Raw genomic sequence first — 17,016 nt, 5'->3', positions numbered from 1 at the left:
GGAGAAATTTTGACCCAAAAATCACAAAAATCGGCTGAAAATGACTTAGAAACCTTCAATTTTGTGATTTTAGGACATCTGATTGAAGAATTTCAGCTTTGTCACAAAATTTCCGGAGTTTTGAGCACCATATTGACTTATTTTGGAGCGTTTTAAGGTTGGTGGCCTAGAAACTTCAAAATTTGGTTTTCTAGGCCACCGAACTCAAAATTCTCAGAATCGTTGAATTCTGAGGAAAACGGCTCTATTTTTCGCTGAAATTGAGCACTTTTCTTTCATTGAGCACCGAATTTTCGTAGTTTTGAGCTCCATATTGGTAAATTTCAAAGCATTTTGAGATTGGTGGCCTGGAAACCTCCAAATTTGGGTTTCTAGGGCACCAAACTCAAAATGCTCTGAAATTGGTCAAAATGGGTTTCAAAACTGCGGAAATTTGGCTGGAAGGCCGAATCTATCGTCAATTTTTGAGTAATCCAAATCGATGCTTGAAATTTGTGATTTTTTGCCTGAAAAGAATGATTTTTGAATGAATTTCAATGAAATTCCGCAGTTTTGAGCTCCATATGGCTATATTTTAGAACATTTTGAGATTGGTGGCCTAGAAAACTCCTTATTGGGTTTCTAGGCCACTGCTCCGAAATACGTCAATATGGGGCTCAAAACTTGAAAATTCTACGGAAAGACCGAATCTATCGTCAAAATTTGAATAAAAAACAGTTTTTCGGCTGAAATTTTCTGATTTTCTCATTTCAGGACATTGCTCTCGACGATCTTCTCATCACCTCCGAACCCTTGGTTCTCTCCACCGGAAAACAATTGAATTGTGACGAAGAACTGCTGAAATGCATGGAAATCGCGCAATATTTCGTCTCAATGCGTAAAATTCTTCTCTGGAACGAGAATATCACGGCGGAACAGTTGCGGGACGATCTGCATTTGGGATTGGACGGATTCCGTCGATCGACGTACAAAATGATAGCGAATCTTCTGGAGACGGCGATTCAGGAGAAGGAATACGAGAAAGTCGCCCATTGTAACGCCCGTTTATCGGAATTTCCGATTACGGAACACACGATTTCCGAGTTGGTACGCGCGTTCTTTGTTGGAAATGTCGATATGAGTTATAAGAGGGATTGTAAGCCACGGAGACCTCAGGAGGCCGGACCGTCCAACGCGATTCCAGATGAGTTTGAAGAAGACGAAGAAATGGAATCAGAAGACAAAATTGAGGAGGTCGAGGAGGAAAAACCCGCCGAAGAGAACGACGAAATGGACCCAGAAGACGAAGATGAAGAGCACCGAAAACAGAGAATCTTGACTCTATTCGCTGATCCCACTCACATTTACGATTGGGCTCCGATGGCTCAGTTGGAAGTGCTCTACGCTCTCAAAGAGTTGGTTCATGGACTTCCGATTATCAGGGAGTGGTATTTGAGAGATGCGAACTCGGAGCAACTCACTGGGCTCCGCGCTCAGGCGAATAAGATTACGAAGAAGGTGGGAAATTCGGGAGAAAATGACTAAAGAGCCTGAAAATTCCGCTGTTTTGAACCCCATATCGACCAATTTCAGAGCATTTTGAGTTCGGTGGCCTAGAAAACTCCAAATTTGGGTTTCTAGGCCACCGAACTCGACTTGTTTTGAAATTGGTCAATATGGGGCTCAAAACTGCGGAATTTTCTTAGGAAGACCGAATCTATCGTCAAATTTTCAGTTCTCTCGCTTTTTGTCAGTTGGAAAATGCGTCTAAGGCGCGCCAGATGCTGTTTTTTTCGATTTTTTAGCGATTTTCCATAAGTTTCAGCCCAAACGTTGGAAATGATGGATTTTTGAGCCAAAAATGATAATTTTTTGCTCAAAAACCATGAAAATAGGACAAAATTGCTAAAGCGATTTTTCATGATTTTTAGCCCCAAATTTACCAGAATTGAGCTCATAGCGAGTCTGGCGCACCTTAGACCCGTTCTACGCCCTTTCCGTTTTTCTAACCAATTTAAACGTCGACTGGCGCGCTGTTGACGCGTTTTAAGCCAAAAAACGCGTCTAAGGCGCCCCAGACACGGAAGTCAGGACTTCAGTAGAATAGAACGCGCCTGAGGTGCCCTTGACAATATATTTTTTATTTGAAAACGCACCCGAGGCGCACCCGACTTTAAAATTATGAGAGACAGAATACGTCAAAGGCGCGCCAGACTCGAAATGTGATGGCTGGCGCACCTTTGACGCATTTCTTTAGTGAGGCTTATATTAACACCTATTTCAGCCTAAACAGGCCTGAATTTGCCAAAAAATGAAGTTTCCAGATGATTTGAGGCCTAAAAATACTCATTCCGTGTCTGAAATTTGCTTTTTTTGACCCATTTTCAGCCATCTTATTTCCAGATCGACGATTTCCAACAACAATTGGCCGATCTTCCGACTGTCGAAATCACTGAAGACATGACACGTCATCAGACGCGTGAAGCAGAAAAAGTGATCAAAAAGAGACAAGATTTGGAGAAATCACTCGACGATCTCAAAGACGAATTAGAAGAGAATCGAGAGTTGGCGGCGAGAGAACGAGACGATTTGGAACGAATCTATCGAGTCGTTTCGATTGGAAACGATCGACATTTGAGGAAATACTATTGGTTCGCTTATAGTTCAGATGCTGGCATCTGGATTCAGGATGTACGTTTTTGATTCCAGAGAAAACTGGCTAAAATGACATAATTTCGAGTTTCTAAGCAACAAATTCGTCTTTTCTATGAAAATTCCGCAGTTTTGAGCCCCATATTGCCATATTTCTGAGTATTTTGAGTTCGGTGGCCTAGAAGCCTCCCAATTTGGGCTTCTAGGCCGCCGCCCTCGAATCGCTTTGAAATTGGTCTATATGGGGCTCCAAACTCCGGAAATTTCGCTGAAAGACCGAATCTATCGTCAAATTTTTTTTCAATTTGAGATTGGTGGCCGAGAAAACTCTGAATTTGGATTTCTAGGCCAAATCTCGCAATTTGCAATTTTTTATTGAAAAATTGCTTAAAAATGGGATTTTTTCACCCAAAAACATCAAAAACCATCATTTTCTTACAGTTCGGGCAGACTTCATACGAGAAATGGGTGCTCGAGTGTTCCGCCCAAGGGTATTTGGATGTCGAATCGTTGGAAGTGGAGAATCGACCGGAATACGTGGATTTGTGAGTTTATGGGGCGAGGAAATTGAAATGATTGGCTGAAAATTCATAAACTTTGACGGGAGATTCATAAATTTTGGCGGAAATTCTATAGTTTTCAGTCATTTTATATAGTTTTTGGCTGAAAATTTATGAATTTTGTCTGAAAATCGATAATTTTCAGACATTTTCACTCATTCATATACATTTCCAGACCGATCACCTCATCTGGATTCACAGAAACTTGGTATAAATATGATACCGAGGCGGCGATCCGTCATCTCCTCGAAAATCTGAAAAAGAATGGAAAACGAGAGAAAATGCTTCGCAAATATATTTCGAATAATCTCAACGATATTCTCGCATCGCTTCGGAAGGGAAAGAAGGAAGACGAAAAGAAGACTTCTGGAGATTCAGAAGACGTCAAGGATTCAGATGACGTTGTCGTCAAAATGGAGACGAAGCATTCAGAAGACACAGAAGAAGAAGAAGACCATCAGAATGAGACTTCTGACGACACGACGTCCCAGAATCAACGATTCGTTGGACTTTTCGGATCGTTGAAACAGACGATGTGCGAATTGTTGAATGATTATAAACAATCGGGAATCACAAAGATTGGAGACGTTCAAGTGTTCGAGACGCGGCTCGTTGATGCCAATACGCTTGATGAGATGGTACGGGGGAATTTGAAGCTGAAAGTGTAGAAAAAACGGCGAAAAATGATGGTTTTTGAGCCAAAAATGATGATTTGATGTTCGAAATCCATGAAAATAATACAAAATTGCTCCAATTTGACTCGGAAAAGGAATTTTTCGTAATTTTTGTGCTGTTTTTCATGAATTTTAATCCCAAAATATCAAAATTAAGTTCACCCTAAGTCTGGCGCATCTTAGACGCGTTATACGTCATTTTTCGTTTTTCTATCCCCAAATGTCGACTGGCGCAGCTTTGACGCGTTTCAAACCCAAAATTCAATTTTTTGAGCTGGAAATGCTGGTTTTCAGACTAAATTTCAGTCCGAATCTTTAATTTTTTGCAGAAACGCCTCGTCATCGAATTGGCGACATCGATTCCGAAGGAATGTCTTATTGAGAAGTTCCCGACCGTCGTCGCATTCGCGAAAAGTGAGTTTTCGGGGGTTTTTGAGTGTCCGGATGACCAAAATGAGTGTTTTTGGGGTTCAAACTGTAAAAAATCAACGTTTTGGCGTCTATCTGTGTGTCCTGAGGTGTCCGGATGTCCTTATCACTCATTTTCTGAAAATCTGTGTGTCCGGATATCCGAATTGAGTCATTTTTTACGTCCAGAATGTCAAAAATCACTGTTTTTGTGTCAGTCTGTGTGTCCGGATGTCCGAAATGAGTAGTTTTTAGCTTCAAAATTGCGAAAATTGATAACTTTTGGAGTCTATCCGTGTGTCCGAGGTGTCCAGATGTCCGAAATTGGTTATTTTACGTTCAAACTGTCAAAAATCACCTTTTTACGACTATCTATATGTCCGGAGTGCCGAATATCCGAAATTAGTATTTTTAGCTTCGAAATTGCGAAAATTGATAACTTTTGGAGTCTATCTGTGTGTCCGGATGTCCATATTCTAGTCATTTCCTAAATTTGAATTCCTGCCGGGGCTTCTGTCTGTCCGAATGTCCGAAATGAGTCATTTTTGTATTCGAAATTGCGAAAATTGATAACTTTGTGTTTTTCTGTGCGTCCTGGGGTGTCCGGATGTCCAAATTGTAGTAATTTCCGAAATTAGAATACTTGTCGGTAGTTCTCAGTGTCCGGATGTCCAAAATAGTACAAAATAGTGTTGTATGCGTCGTTCTGTGTGTGCGGAGTGTCCGGATGTCCGAAATTTGTCATTTTTCACTTTCAAAATGTAAAAATTCAATTTTTGCGTCTATCTGTGTGTCCTGGGGTGTCCGGATGTCCAAATTCTAGTTATTTCCGAATTTTTAATTCTTTTCGTTGTCAAAAATTCGTTATTTCTGGATTCTAACCATCCAAAAAGTGATTGTAATGTCCAAAAGTGTGTCTGTCTGTCCCTCCTGTCCATCCAGATGTCCCCCTAATCATCTCCTAATCTTCCAGAATGTCACTCTCATCTCAAAATTCCCCGTTTCTGTCGTCGTGTCCAAGAGGCGACGAACGCCTCGTGTCTTCACCTTCTTTTGGCGTATTTCGATGCGAGAATCGATCAGCACAAGACACTTCCCGAGTTGGTAAGAGAAATTCTGATTTTTAGACAGAAAATTGATGAAAAATGAGTTTTTGAGCTGAAATTCAGCGAAAAAAACTCAAAAATCGGCCTAAAACCGCACCTGAAACGCCTAAAACGCCTATAATTCCAGCCGTGCCACGTGTGTCGCCGTAAGAATGGAACGAACCGAAAGTTGTTGTGCAAACAGTGTGCCACCGTCTACCATCACAATTGTCATCGACCAGTTATCAGTCGAGAGTTATTCGAGGAGGAAGGATTCAAGGAGGGGTACGGTTTTTTCAGTGGAAAATCTGAAATTTTAAGCGAAAATGACCTGAAAATTGAGAAAAATGGGCCTGAAACGGGCTGAAACCTTAATTTTTCGATTTTCGCCTGGAAAATGACCTGAAAATTGAGAAAAAATGGGCCTGAAACGGCCTGAAATCTTGATTATTTGATTCAAGAGAATTTTGGGTCGAATAAAGTCTAATATCTGGAGTTTTGACTGAAATTAAGCACTTTTCTTAAACTGAGCACCGAATTTCCGCAATTTTGAGATCCATATTTATCGATTTTAGAGCATTTTGAATTTGGTGGCCTAGAAAACTCCAAATTTGCATTTCTAGGCCACCAAACTCGAATCGCTTTGAAATTGGTCAATATGGGTTTCAAAACTTCGGAATTTTCGCGGAAAGACCGAATCTATCGCCAATTTTTGAATAAGCTGAAATTCGGGCGTTTTTTGGCTGAAAATTATGATTTTTAAATGAATTTTACGGAATTTTCGAAATTTTCAGCCCCAAACTGGCCTATTTCTAGTTATAACGAGTCTTAGGTTTTTTAAGGCTCTTTTAGGCCCTTATATTAAAGATTCAAACTCAAAAGTCTGGAAATTCTACGGAAAACACGAATTCGATCATATTCTTTGTTTTGAATTGTGAAAACCAGCCTATTTTTGGAAAAACAGGGCCTGAAAAGGCCTATTTTCGCGAATTTCTCGAATTCCAGACAGTTCTGTGTCGAATTTAATGGGAAAATCCTATTTTTCTGCAGTTCCTGAAGCTGTTAGCCTCATTTTGACCGTTATTTCCAATTTCAGGTCTGTTAAGGTCCTTTTAGGCCTTTCACTCACTTAAAATGGTTGAAAATTGGTCAAAATTGCGCGAAAAGCAAACCTTTTTCTCAAAAAATCAGGAAATTATCGGTTTTTTGAAGTTTTTAACTCAAAAATTCTAAATTTTTACATAATTTTTGCAGATGGTGGTGCTCGAAATGCACAAAAGAAGACCGCCGCCGTCAAATGGTCGAAGCGAAAGAGCAACGTGAGCAGCAGAGCGACGGACAACAAGATGGATCCGGTGGGGAATCGGATTCAGATGAGGAGATTATTGAAGAGGAAGTTGAGATCACGGAATCACGTGGGAGAAGTGCCAAACGAAAGGCCAACGCCGCGATGAGAGACGTTTTGGAGTTTGAAGGAGTTCTCAGGGCTCCAGTGGCTCCGCCCCCACCGAAACGGCCAAAGAAAGCCGTTGTGCCGGTGAGTTTCCGGCTGAAAATGCGATAAAAATGGGTCCATAACGATCGAAAAACTGTAATTTCCACGATTTTTCAGACTAAAGATGCTTAGAAATCGGAAAAATCTGAGTTTTGATAATTTCTGAGCAACTTTTTTGTCAAAAATTCAATTTCCATCTTATTTTGCCCTAATTTGACCCATTGACGGCCTAGAAATCTCAAAAATTGGGTTCCTAGGCCACCGCCACACAAAAATTTGAGAAAATTAAATGAAATTGGTACTGGTGGCCTAGAAACCGAAAAATCGGAATTCTAGGCTACCAACTTCAAAATTTCGGAGAAATATTTATAAATTTGAATTCTCTGTGAGATTTCACGAGTTTTGAGCCCCATATTGACGTGTTTCGGGGCAATTTGACGTTGGTGGCCTAGAAATCCTTGAATTTGGGTTTCTAGGCCACCAACATCAAAATGTGTCAATATGGGGCTCAAAACTTCAGAAATCTCACGGAGAACTTGAAAATACTGTTGGTTTCTGAAGTCGGTGGCCTAGAATTTCGATATTTGGGCTCCTAGGCCATCCGGACCAATTTCATTCAATTTTCGCAATTTTTTGTGATTTTATATCAATAAAACCTTGGAGAAAGACCACCTGTTGCGAAAAATTTCTATTTCGAGTCCAAATTTCAGAATTTCATAATAAAAATTGGTGTTTTTGACAAAAAAGTTGGTCAGAAATTATCAAAACTCTGATTTTTCCGATTTCTAAGCATCTCTAGTCGAAAAAATCGTGGAAATTGTAAAATTTCAGTCGAACTTTTCCCCTCAAAATTCACAAAAATTTCTCCCGGTATTTCAGGAATTTTATCATAAATTCCACCAAAAACTGAGCTAAAATCTGAAATTTTGAGTTTCTACTTGATGAAAATCATAATTTCGATAATTTTTTATCGACAAAAGTGTGATTTTCAGCTATAAATGGGTATTTTTATGTGTAAATTGCGAAATTTCAGTCAAAATGCTCATTTTTCGATTTTTCTCCCAAAACTCCCATAATTTCTCTGATTTTCAGGAAGTGCGTGAACTATTCGATTCGATCGAAAAAGCGAATCCCCGCCTCTACAAAGTGCTTCAAATGATTCCCGCTCAATCCCGAAGCACCCGTAACTCTCATCACGAGACGCGTTCCCTCCCAGAAATTGAAGAGGATTTAGACATGTATAAGGAGGCGGAGTCACTGATGGAACATCTGAAAGTGTTCTTCCAGCAGGCGAGAGGATACATTGAGACACACAATCCACGAAAACTCGACGAACTCGATGATCTCATTTCGGAACTCAATTTTGTCTAATTTTCCTCTCATTTTCACCCGAAAAATTGCAATTTTACTCGATTTTTTCACTTTTTTCGGCCTAAAAATGGCCTAAAACTCATTTTTTTGCATATCCACCCTTCTTTTTTCACCCTTTTTCTACTCATTTTGTGTGTTTTTGCGCTGAAAATTTTGTTTGAAAGGGCCTTTTGGGTGAATTTTTCACCTAAAACCAGCCTGAATACGCCTAAAATTGGCCAAATTTTTAGCTTCAGCTCAATTTTTAACCGATTTTTCCCTAACTTTCACTGAAAACTGGCAGAAATTAGGCCTATTTTTGATTTTCGATACAAAAAGTTGATTTTTTGCACGAAAACTCAAGTTTTTATCGTTTTTCAACTCAAAAAACTTGATAAAACGCTTATTTTCAAGGGGGAAACCATCTTTTTCGAAAAATTTGACTCGAAATTTTGAATTTTCGACCAAAGACCTGTTTTTCGTGCAAAAAAGTCAATTTTCAGCTCAAAAATTGAGTTTTTTGACGTTTTTCGACCCGAAAAACACAATTTTGGCTCAATTTCAATAGTTTTTTGTGAATTTTCAGCATTTTCAGCGCGTTTTTAATCATTTTCTCCCCAATTTTGACCCATTTTGATAACATTTCTCTCTCCCTCTCTCATTTTCAGTATCTCTCTGTGTTTTCTTTAATTAATTTCCCCTTAACTATATATTTGGCATTTTTATTTATTTTTTTTGGTGTGTCTAATGGCATTATTACAACTCATTTCAATTACTGTCAAATCTATTCATTTTTGATATTATATTTTATTATGTTCTACAAACAACCGAATAAAGTGAGTATAATCTGAAAAAATAGCGAAAAATCCTTTTTTTCCGTCTGAAAAACAAAAAAAAACAAGAGAAAATGATCAAAAATCGCTGAAAATGGGAAAACAATGCAAACGCGCTCCATTGAGACTGCGACGAGAGAGTACAGGAATCGAAGAGACGCAGACAAAACCGGCTTATTTTTCGCCGATTTTTTCACCGATTTCCACCGTTTTCACCGCTTTTTCTCGCTTTTTTCGCCGATTTTCATTGATTTTATCGTTTTTTACGCATTTTTTCACCCAAAAATCATTGAAAATCACTTAAAATCGGTGAATTTTTTAAGAATGGAACCGGATATTGAACCATGGGACAGATTTCGCGATTGGCTTCATTGTATTTGTGTGGTGACGTTTGATTTGGAGTTGGGACAAGCGTTGGAGGTAAGTTATGCAAGAAAAATCACAAAAATCTGAAAAAATTTCGATTTTTCAACTAAAAATCCAATTTTTGCACGAAAAATTGAGATTTTGTCGGGTTTTAGGGGTTTTCAGAGGTTTCTAGCATTAAAAATCGACTGAAAACAGCGTAAAACTATCTAAAACCACCGAAAACATCAATTTTTCATCAAAAAAAAACTTTCAAAAAAAATCCAAAAAAAAAATTTTTCCCAAATTTTCAAAATTTTTTCAGGTGATCTACCCGGGCGATGCGATCCTCTCAAACACTGAAAAAATCAATATTTGCTATTTGGCATTCCCGGATTCCAACTCATCAAACGCCAGAGATACCAATTTTCATTTCAGGATACGCAGGTGCTGATTTTTTTCAGAAAAATTTGGAAAAATAGGGTTTTCTGGTTGAAAATTTAAGATTTCGAGTGAAAAATTGTGTTTTTGAGGCCTTAAAACATCAAAAATCGACTTTTTTGAGCAAAAATCGTAAAATTTGAGTAAAAATCAATTTCACCAATTTCCAGCTGAAAAATTGAGTTTTCGGTGTTAAAAATTCAATTTTTGTAGATTTTATCATGAAAAACGGCAAAAAACAGCAAAAACCCATAAATTTAAACTCAAAATTCAATTTTTTTTGTGAAAATTTAGATTTTTTTTAATTTTTGACCGAAAAATCTAATTTTTGAATTAAAAATTGTTTTTTTGGGCTAAAAATCAAGTTTTTTTGAAATTTTCAACTTGAAAAGCTGGAAAAAACGGTTATTTTCAATCAGAAAACCATCTTTTCCCAAAAATTTGACTCAAATTCACGAATTTTCATTTTTCGACCACAAACCCAATTTTCCGTACTAAAAAGTCAATTTCCAGCTCAAAATTTGAGTTTTTTTGGCGTTTTTCGACCCAAAAAAACACATTTTATAGTGAAATAACTATTTTTCTGTTAAAAAATGTGTCAAAATTGATTTTCTTCTGTTTTTCCAGGGAAAACTCACTTTTCAGCGTGAAAAAACGATTTTTCATAAATTCTTATGCCAAAAAACCGCCAAAAACGCAATTTTTCAACTTAAAACCCATTTTCAGCTAAAAATCTCAAAAATCACAGTTTTTTGTTCAATTTTTCACTCAAAAACCTGAAAATCCCTCAATTTTCTCATTTTCCCATCAAAAACCCGGATTTTCAGAGCGATAAGTGATGTGAGAGGATGTCAGAAGTCATTTGTCGACAAATCTCCGTCGTCTCTCCCGTTTGACGCTCATTATCTATATGGATTCGTTCATTTTCGACAGTGTAAAGATGCAACCATTCATCGTGGCTATTATCAGAAGGTATGGCGGTGAAATTCATGGAAAACCGGTGAAAAATTCGTAAAAATCGAGTAAAAATAGCCAAAAATGGAGTCGGTGGCCTAAAACTTCAAATCTTGAAAGTTAGGCCACCAACTTCAGAAACCAACATCATATTCGAATTTTTCACGCAATTTCCAAAGTTTTGAGCTCCATATTGACGTATTTTGGAGCATTTTGAGCTTGGTGGCCTAGGAATACGGAAATTTGGATTTCTAGGCCACCAATCTCAAATTGATACAAAATGCGTCAATATGGGGCTCAAAACTTCAGAAATTTCACGGAGAAGTCGAATATAAATTTTGTTTTTCGAAATTTCGAAGTTGGTGGCCTAGAATTTCTATAATTTGAGTTTCTAGGCCACCAAATAAATTTATCTCAAATTTCTGTCATTTTTTCGCGATTTTCAAGACATTTTTGCAATTTTCAGAAGAAAAATTGATAATTTGTGCATCAAAAACGGCTAATGTCGCAGAAAATCTGTTTTTCGTTTTTCGAAATTTCGAGGTTGGTGGCCTAGAATTTCGATTTTTGGGTTACTAGGCCATCATTCGATTTCTGCAATTTTTTCAATTTTTCGCAATTTTTAGTAATTTTTGTATCTTTCAATGAACCTCGGAAAACTGATTGCAAACGATTTTTCTTCAAAAATGCGTAAAAATCAGTCGAATTCGATTCGGTGGCCTAGAAACCCAATTTTCCGGATTCCTAGGCCACCAACGTCAAGATGCTCCAAAACAGGGCAATGTGGGCTCAAAACTTTAGAAATTTCATAGAGAATTCGAATATAAAATTTGTTTTTCGAAATTTCGAGGTTGGTGGCCTAGGAATCCCAATTTTTGGATTCCTAGGCCACCAAATAAATTTATCTCAATTTCTGTCATTTTTTCGCGATTTTCAAGAAATTTTTGCAATTTTCAGAAGAAAAATTGATAATTTTCCATCAAAAACGGCAAATGTCGCAGAAAATCTATCTCACGGTGACAAAACTAAGCGAATATTCGGAATCTCCACGCAGTTTTCGAAATTTTCATCCCATTTTGACGTATTTTAGAGCATTTTGAGATTGGTGGCCTAGAAACCCAAATTGTGAGATTTCCAGGCCATTTTCAGCCAATTTTCAGCCAAAACCCTCCAATTCCTTTGCAGAGTATCGTGTTAATGTCAGTCCTCCCCTTGTTCTCCCTGTTCTATTCAGTCACCGCCCGTATCGCAGAACACTTTTTCGAAAATGGAGAGGCGGCGATCGAAGCGGGTCAGTTTGCCCCCATTTTCAGACCATTTTCAGACAAATTTCTCAAAATTTCCAGCTTGCCATCACATCGACACGTGGCAACAACCACAAGTCGGTCGAACTATTGAATTCCCTCTGCTGGGAACTTTGATTAGTTGCCGATTACCGGCGGCGTGTGATCTACCGTATGAATTCCGGTTGGATGGACATGTTGAGGTAGATATTGGGGATTTTTTGATTGGAAAATTGAGATTTTTGACATTTTTTTTTGATAAAAATGTCTGTTTTTCCACATTTTTACATGAAAAATGCGGTTATCTGACGTTTTTTGACATTTTTTGTATAAAAAATGTCTGTTTTTCCTCATTTTGACATATAAAATGCGATTTTCTGAGGTTTTGCTATTTTCCCTTCTGAAAATATCTTTTTTGACATTTTTATACAAAAAATGTCTGTTTTTCTGCATTTTGACAGAAAAAATGTGAGATTCTTAGGTTTTCTAGCATTTTCCTCTTCTGAAAATGTTTTTTGAACCAAAAATTTGATTTTCTAGTAAAAACGTTATTTTTGAATAGAAAAAGTAGATTCTTGACCTTCACTCTTTCTTTTTCTCATTTTTTAATTAAAAATTCAGCTGCTCTCTCTCTCAAATCTCTGAGATTTACTCAGAATTCTCATTTATTATTCATTGGAATTTTGAGAAGAGTATTTCTATTTTTATGAATGCAAAAAGAGAAAAAAAGATAAAATTCTGGTGTGAGGGACCAAAAATAAGGATTTGAGCATAGTAGACATACAATTATTAAAAAATTATAAAAATCACACTTAAGTTATGTTTAGATCAATCAGAAAATGATGAAAAATCAGTTTTTTTTCTGAATAAGGTCTTTTATCTATCTTGGAGAAAAGTTTCAAAAAGTGTAGAAAAATATGGAAATTCCTATTTGAAATACTCGAAAACCCTGAAAATATCACAAGAAATGAATTTCAGTCCAAATAACTGTCGAAATGGTCAATGGCCGAACTTTCTTTGTTTGGGTTTCTAGGCCAGCGATAAGTTCTTCCGTTCTACGCGACGTTAAGAACTTATCGCTGGCCTAGAAACACAAACCAAAAAAGTTCGGCCATCACAGACCAATTTGTGATTTCGATCGTTTTTGGACGGAAAATTCATTTCTTGGGATATTTTCAGGGTTTTTGAGTATTATAAATAGGAATTTCCATAATTTCCTACACTTTTTGAAACTTTTGAGTTCAGTATGATTTTCATAATTTTTCAAACAACGTATCATTGTTTGCTACGGAAATGTTTCATAATAATATGAACATCTGAAAATTATCAAGGTGCCATCCCCCCCCTACAGTAACCCTAAAAATCGCGTCTATCACGGAGATTTCTGAAATTTGGGCTTCCAGCTGTCCGATCACCGTGACGAGTCTCTCCGCCTATTCCGTCCCGATTTCACGACTCCAATCGTGCAACACGTCCATCATCTGCAATTAATCTGGGAATTAGTGCTCCTCGGTGAGCCACTTCTCATCGTCGCCCCGAATCCGTCCGTCACTTCATCGTTAGTCCAATCGATAGTCGGATTACTGTCTCCACTACGGATTGTCAACGATTTTCGTCCGTATTTCACGATTCACGACTCGGAATTCAGGGAGTACTCGTCGAAGAGTCGCACGCCGTGAGTTTAGGAGTTTTAGTGGGGAAAAACTATGTTTAATAAGAAAAACAGTGCCAAATGCAGATTTTCTGTTGAATTTCCAAAGTTTTGAGCTCCATATTGCTATATTTTGGAGCATTTTGACGTTGATGGCCTAGAAATCCAAACTTTCGGGTTTCTAGGTCACCAAGCTCAAAATGCTCCAAAATAAGTCGAACATGGGCTCAAAACTTCGGGAATTGCATGGAGAATTAAAAATTGATTAGAAAATTAACTTTTGGCTTCTATTTTCAACAAAAATCGGTTAACAATGAAATATTTCTAATCGGTGGCCTTGAATTGGCCATCACAGTTAGAAAGTAGTGCTATAATTGGAATCTCTGTGAAATTCCTGAAGTTTTGAGCCCCATATTGACGTATTTTGAACCAATTTGAAATTGGTGGCCTAGAAATCCGTAAAATTGGTTTTCTAGGCCACCAATTTCGAATTTGTCCGAAATAGGTCGATATGGGGCTGAAAACTTTGGGAATTTGATGGAGAAGAAGGATTTTATGATATATTACTGAGAAAATGTAAAAAAAATTTTATCGATTTTTAGTGGATTTTCAACAAAACTTCCTCCAAAACCTCAATTATTCCAGTCCCCGTGTAATCCTCGGCGTGACGAATCCATTCTTCATCAAAGCCCTCGACCACTGGCCCCACATCCTAAAAGTAGCAGAACAAGGTGCCGAAATAGGCGGAGACGATATGAAGAAGCCGAAGAAGACGTGGTCGGCGGCGTCGAGGACTCTAGACACCCCGCCGGGTCTCTATACTCAATACAAACCGTTCCTTTCGAAAGATAAATCTCTCGCCAAAAAATTGCTGAAATCTGGAAATTCACTGGAGGTTTTTACTGAAAATTTCAGACATTTTGATCTACAAATCGGTTTTTTCAGATTCAACACAACATTCTTCAACGTCATTTCCTCGAATTGACTCAAAGTTTTATGATTCCAATGGAACGGTATTTGAGCTCACTCATGCCGCTCAAAAAGGAGATGTCACCGTTTAGGGTACGGTTTTTAGGCGGAAAATACTGAAAAATTGGGGATCGGTGGCCTAGAAACCTTCAAATCCCGGAAGTTAGGCCATCTGCTTCGAAACCAAGCAAATATTTAAAATCTCTGTGAGATTTCCGATGTTTTGAGTCCCATATTGACATATTTTGGAGCATTTTGAGTCTGGTGGCCTAGAAATCCGAAAATTTGGGTTCCTATTCCACCAAGCTCAAAATGCTCCAAAATACGTCAATACGGGGTTCAAAACTTCGGAAATCTCACAGAGATTTCAAATCTTTCACCAGTTTTGATGCGCGGTGGCCTAGAAACCCAAATATGGGATTCTAGGCTACCATAATAGTTTTTCAACAGTTTTTCATGGAAATTTTGCTTTTTTTTTCGCATTTTGTTCGACAAATTCAAAAATTAGCTTCTCATTTACAATTATCTGAGCGAGACTTTAATCTTGCTATTTTTGGTTTTTAGTTGTGAGTTGCTGGCCTAGAAATCCCCACATTTCAAAAGTTAGGCCACCTGACTCTAAACCAAGCGAAAAATTGAATTCTCTGTGTGACTTCCGAAGTTTTGAGCCCCATATTGACGTATTTTGGAGCAATTTGAGGTTGGTGGCCTAGAAATCCAAAAATTTGGGTTCCTAGGCCACCACGCTCAAAATTCTCAGAAATGTGTCAATATGGGGCTCAAAACTTCGGAAATTGCTCAGAGATTCCGAATATTTGCTTAGTTTTGATGTTCGGTGGCCTAGAAACCCAAATTTGGAATTCTAGGTCATAAAAATTTCCAATTTTTAGGGTATCCCGAGTACCCGCCCCTTCTCAATGGACGACTTTTTGGCGTCTGTCGAGACGAATGGCGGACCATCACTCACGTGTGGAACGAAAGGAGATTGGCAAGGTAATTGAGGACATCCGGACGAACAGACAGACAGACAATCATGATTCCAGGTCTCTACCGTCGCTTCATAACGTGTTCGAATTTCGGCGGATGGCTTTCGATGCGATCGCGTGACGTTAATAACCAGTTGAAGTCTCACTACGTCGACGCTCTCTGTTCTGCTGATTTTTGTGAGTTTTTAGGCTGAGCAACAGCCTGAAACTACCTATTTTAGGCCCTCAAACGCTCTCGACCAAACACAACGTGGAAATTGTCGATTTGGTACTTCGGATACGCGAGAGAATTCTGGAAATCGCGTCGGAGACGGAGATTCGCAGAAATTTGGTAAAAATTGTGATTTAGGCCCTGTCATTTTCCGACATGTATCTGAACTTTTCGATTACAGGTTCTCAGAATTGTTTTTAGATTTTAATAGCCTAAGTTCTGAGTCTCGTATCGGCCTAAACCGGTTTCAGGGCCTTTTCAGGCCTTGCTTTAGGTCTTTTTTCCGAAAAATCTTGAAAATCTTCGAAATTTCAAAAAACAAAGTTCATATTCGAGATCTCCTTGAGATTTCTGAAGTTTTGAGCCCCATATTGACACATTTTGGAGCATTTTAAAGTTGGTGGCCTAGAAATCAGGAAGTTTGGTTTTCTAGGCCACCAACTCAAATTGCTCCAAATTATGTCGATATGGGGCTCAAAACTTCAGAAATCTCACGGAGAATCTGAATATATAATTTGTTTATCGAAATTTCAAAATTGGTGGCCTAGGAATCCAGAGATTTGGGTTTCTAGGCCACCGAATTTTTTGTAATTGTAAAATTGAATTTTTGAAGGGAAAATAGGGTTATAGTGCTGAAAATTGTGAGATTTTCTGGTTTTTGAGTGAAAAATCAACAAAAAACTGTCAATTTTGAGATTTTTGGGATTTTGAGAAAATAACTTTTTACGGCTGAAAAATGTGTTGTAAGTCGAGTAATTGCGTTTTCAGCGGTTTTTTGGCATAAAAATTGACAAATAATCGATTATTCACAATGAAAATGGAGTTTCCCCCATATTTTCAGGTCCGTCAAGTGGTGAAAATCCTGTCAAACGTTGACGACGACCTGAAACAACTTCTCATGTCAAATTGCTCGCTTCGGGAGATTTTGGCCTAAATATTCTCACATTTTCTATCATTTTCTCCTTATTTTTGTGTTAGTTTCTGTAAAAAATAGCACTTTTCTTCTTTTATCCTGTATCCCTCCTCTACTACGTGTATTCCTCTCGAAAAGCATAATTCGTCTTCTTTCTGTTTTAGTTGGTTCCGCCCCTTTCCCAGTTCACTAGTTAACACACACACCATATCTTCTCTCTTCTCTCA

The 17,016-nt window shown here is 38.0% G+C and overlaps 1 protein-coding gene across 1 annotated transcript; it reads left to right on the top strand.

The window, feature by feature from the left end:
* Positions 1–9,360: 9,360 nt before the first annotated feature.
* Positions 9,361–16,810, top strand: GCK72_015544 (uncharacterized protein; the record flags this gene model as incomplete). The annotated part of the gene is made up of 12 exons (XM_053730953.1): positions 9,361–9,456; positions 9,707–9,828; positions 10,650–10,794; positions 11,962–12,067; positions 12,123–12,262; positions 13,463–13,734; positions 14,356–14,605; positions 14,656–14,772; positions 15,570–15,672; positions 15,723–15,842; positions 15,887–15,996; positions 16,718–16,810. 12 exons carry the CDS (start codon positions 9,361–9,363, stop codon positions 16,808–16,810), a joined length of 1,674 nt encoding a protein of 557 aa, XP_053585725.1.
* Between the last annotated feature and the right edge of the window lie 206 nt (positions 16,811–17,016).

The sequence above is a fragment of the Caenorhabditis remanei genome, chromosome IV (assembly GCF_010183535.1).
Source record: "Caenorhabditis remanei strain PX506 chromosome IV, whole genome shotgun sequence".
Lineage (NCBI taxonomy): Eukaryota > Metazoa > Nematoda > Chromadorea > Rhabditida > Rhabditidae > Caenorhabditis > Caenorhabditis remanei.
The sequence above is the reverse complement of the archived record's forward strand: the minus strand, read 5'-3'. Positions and strand labels throughout refer to the sequence as shown.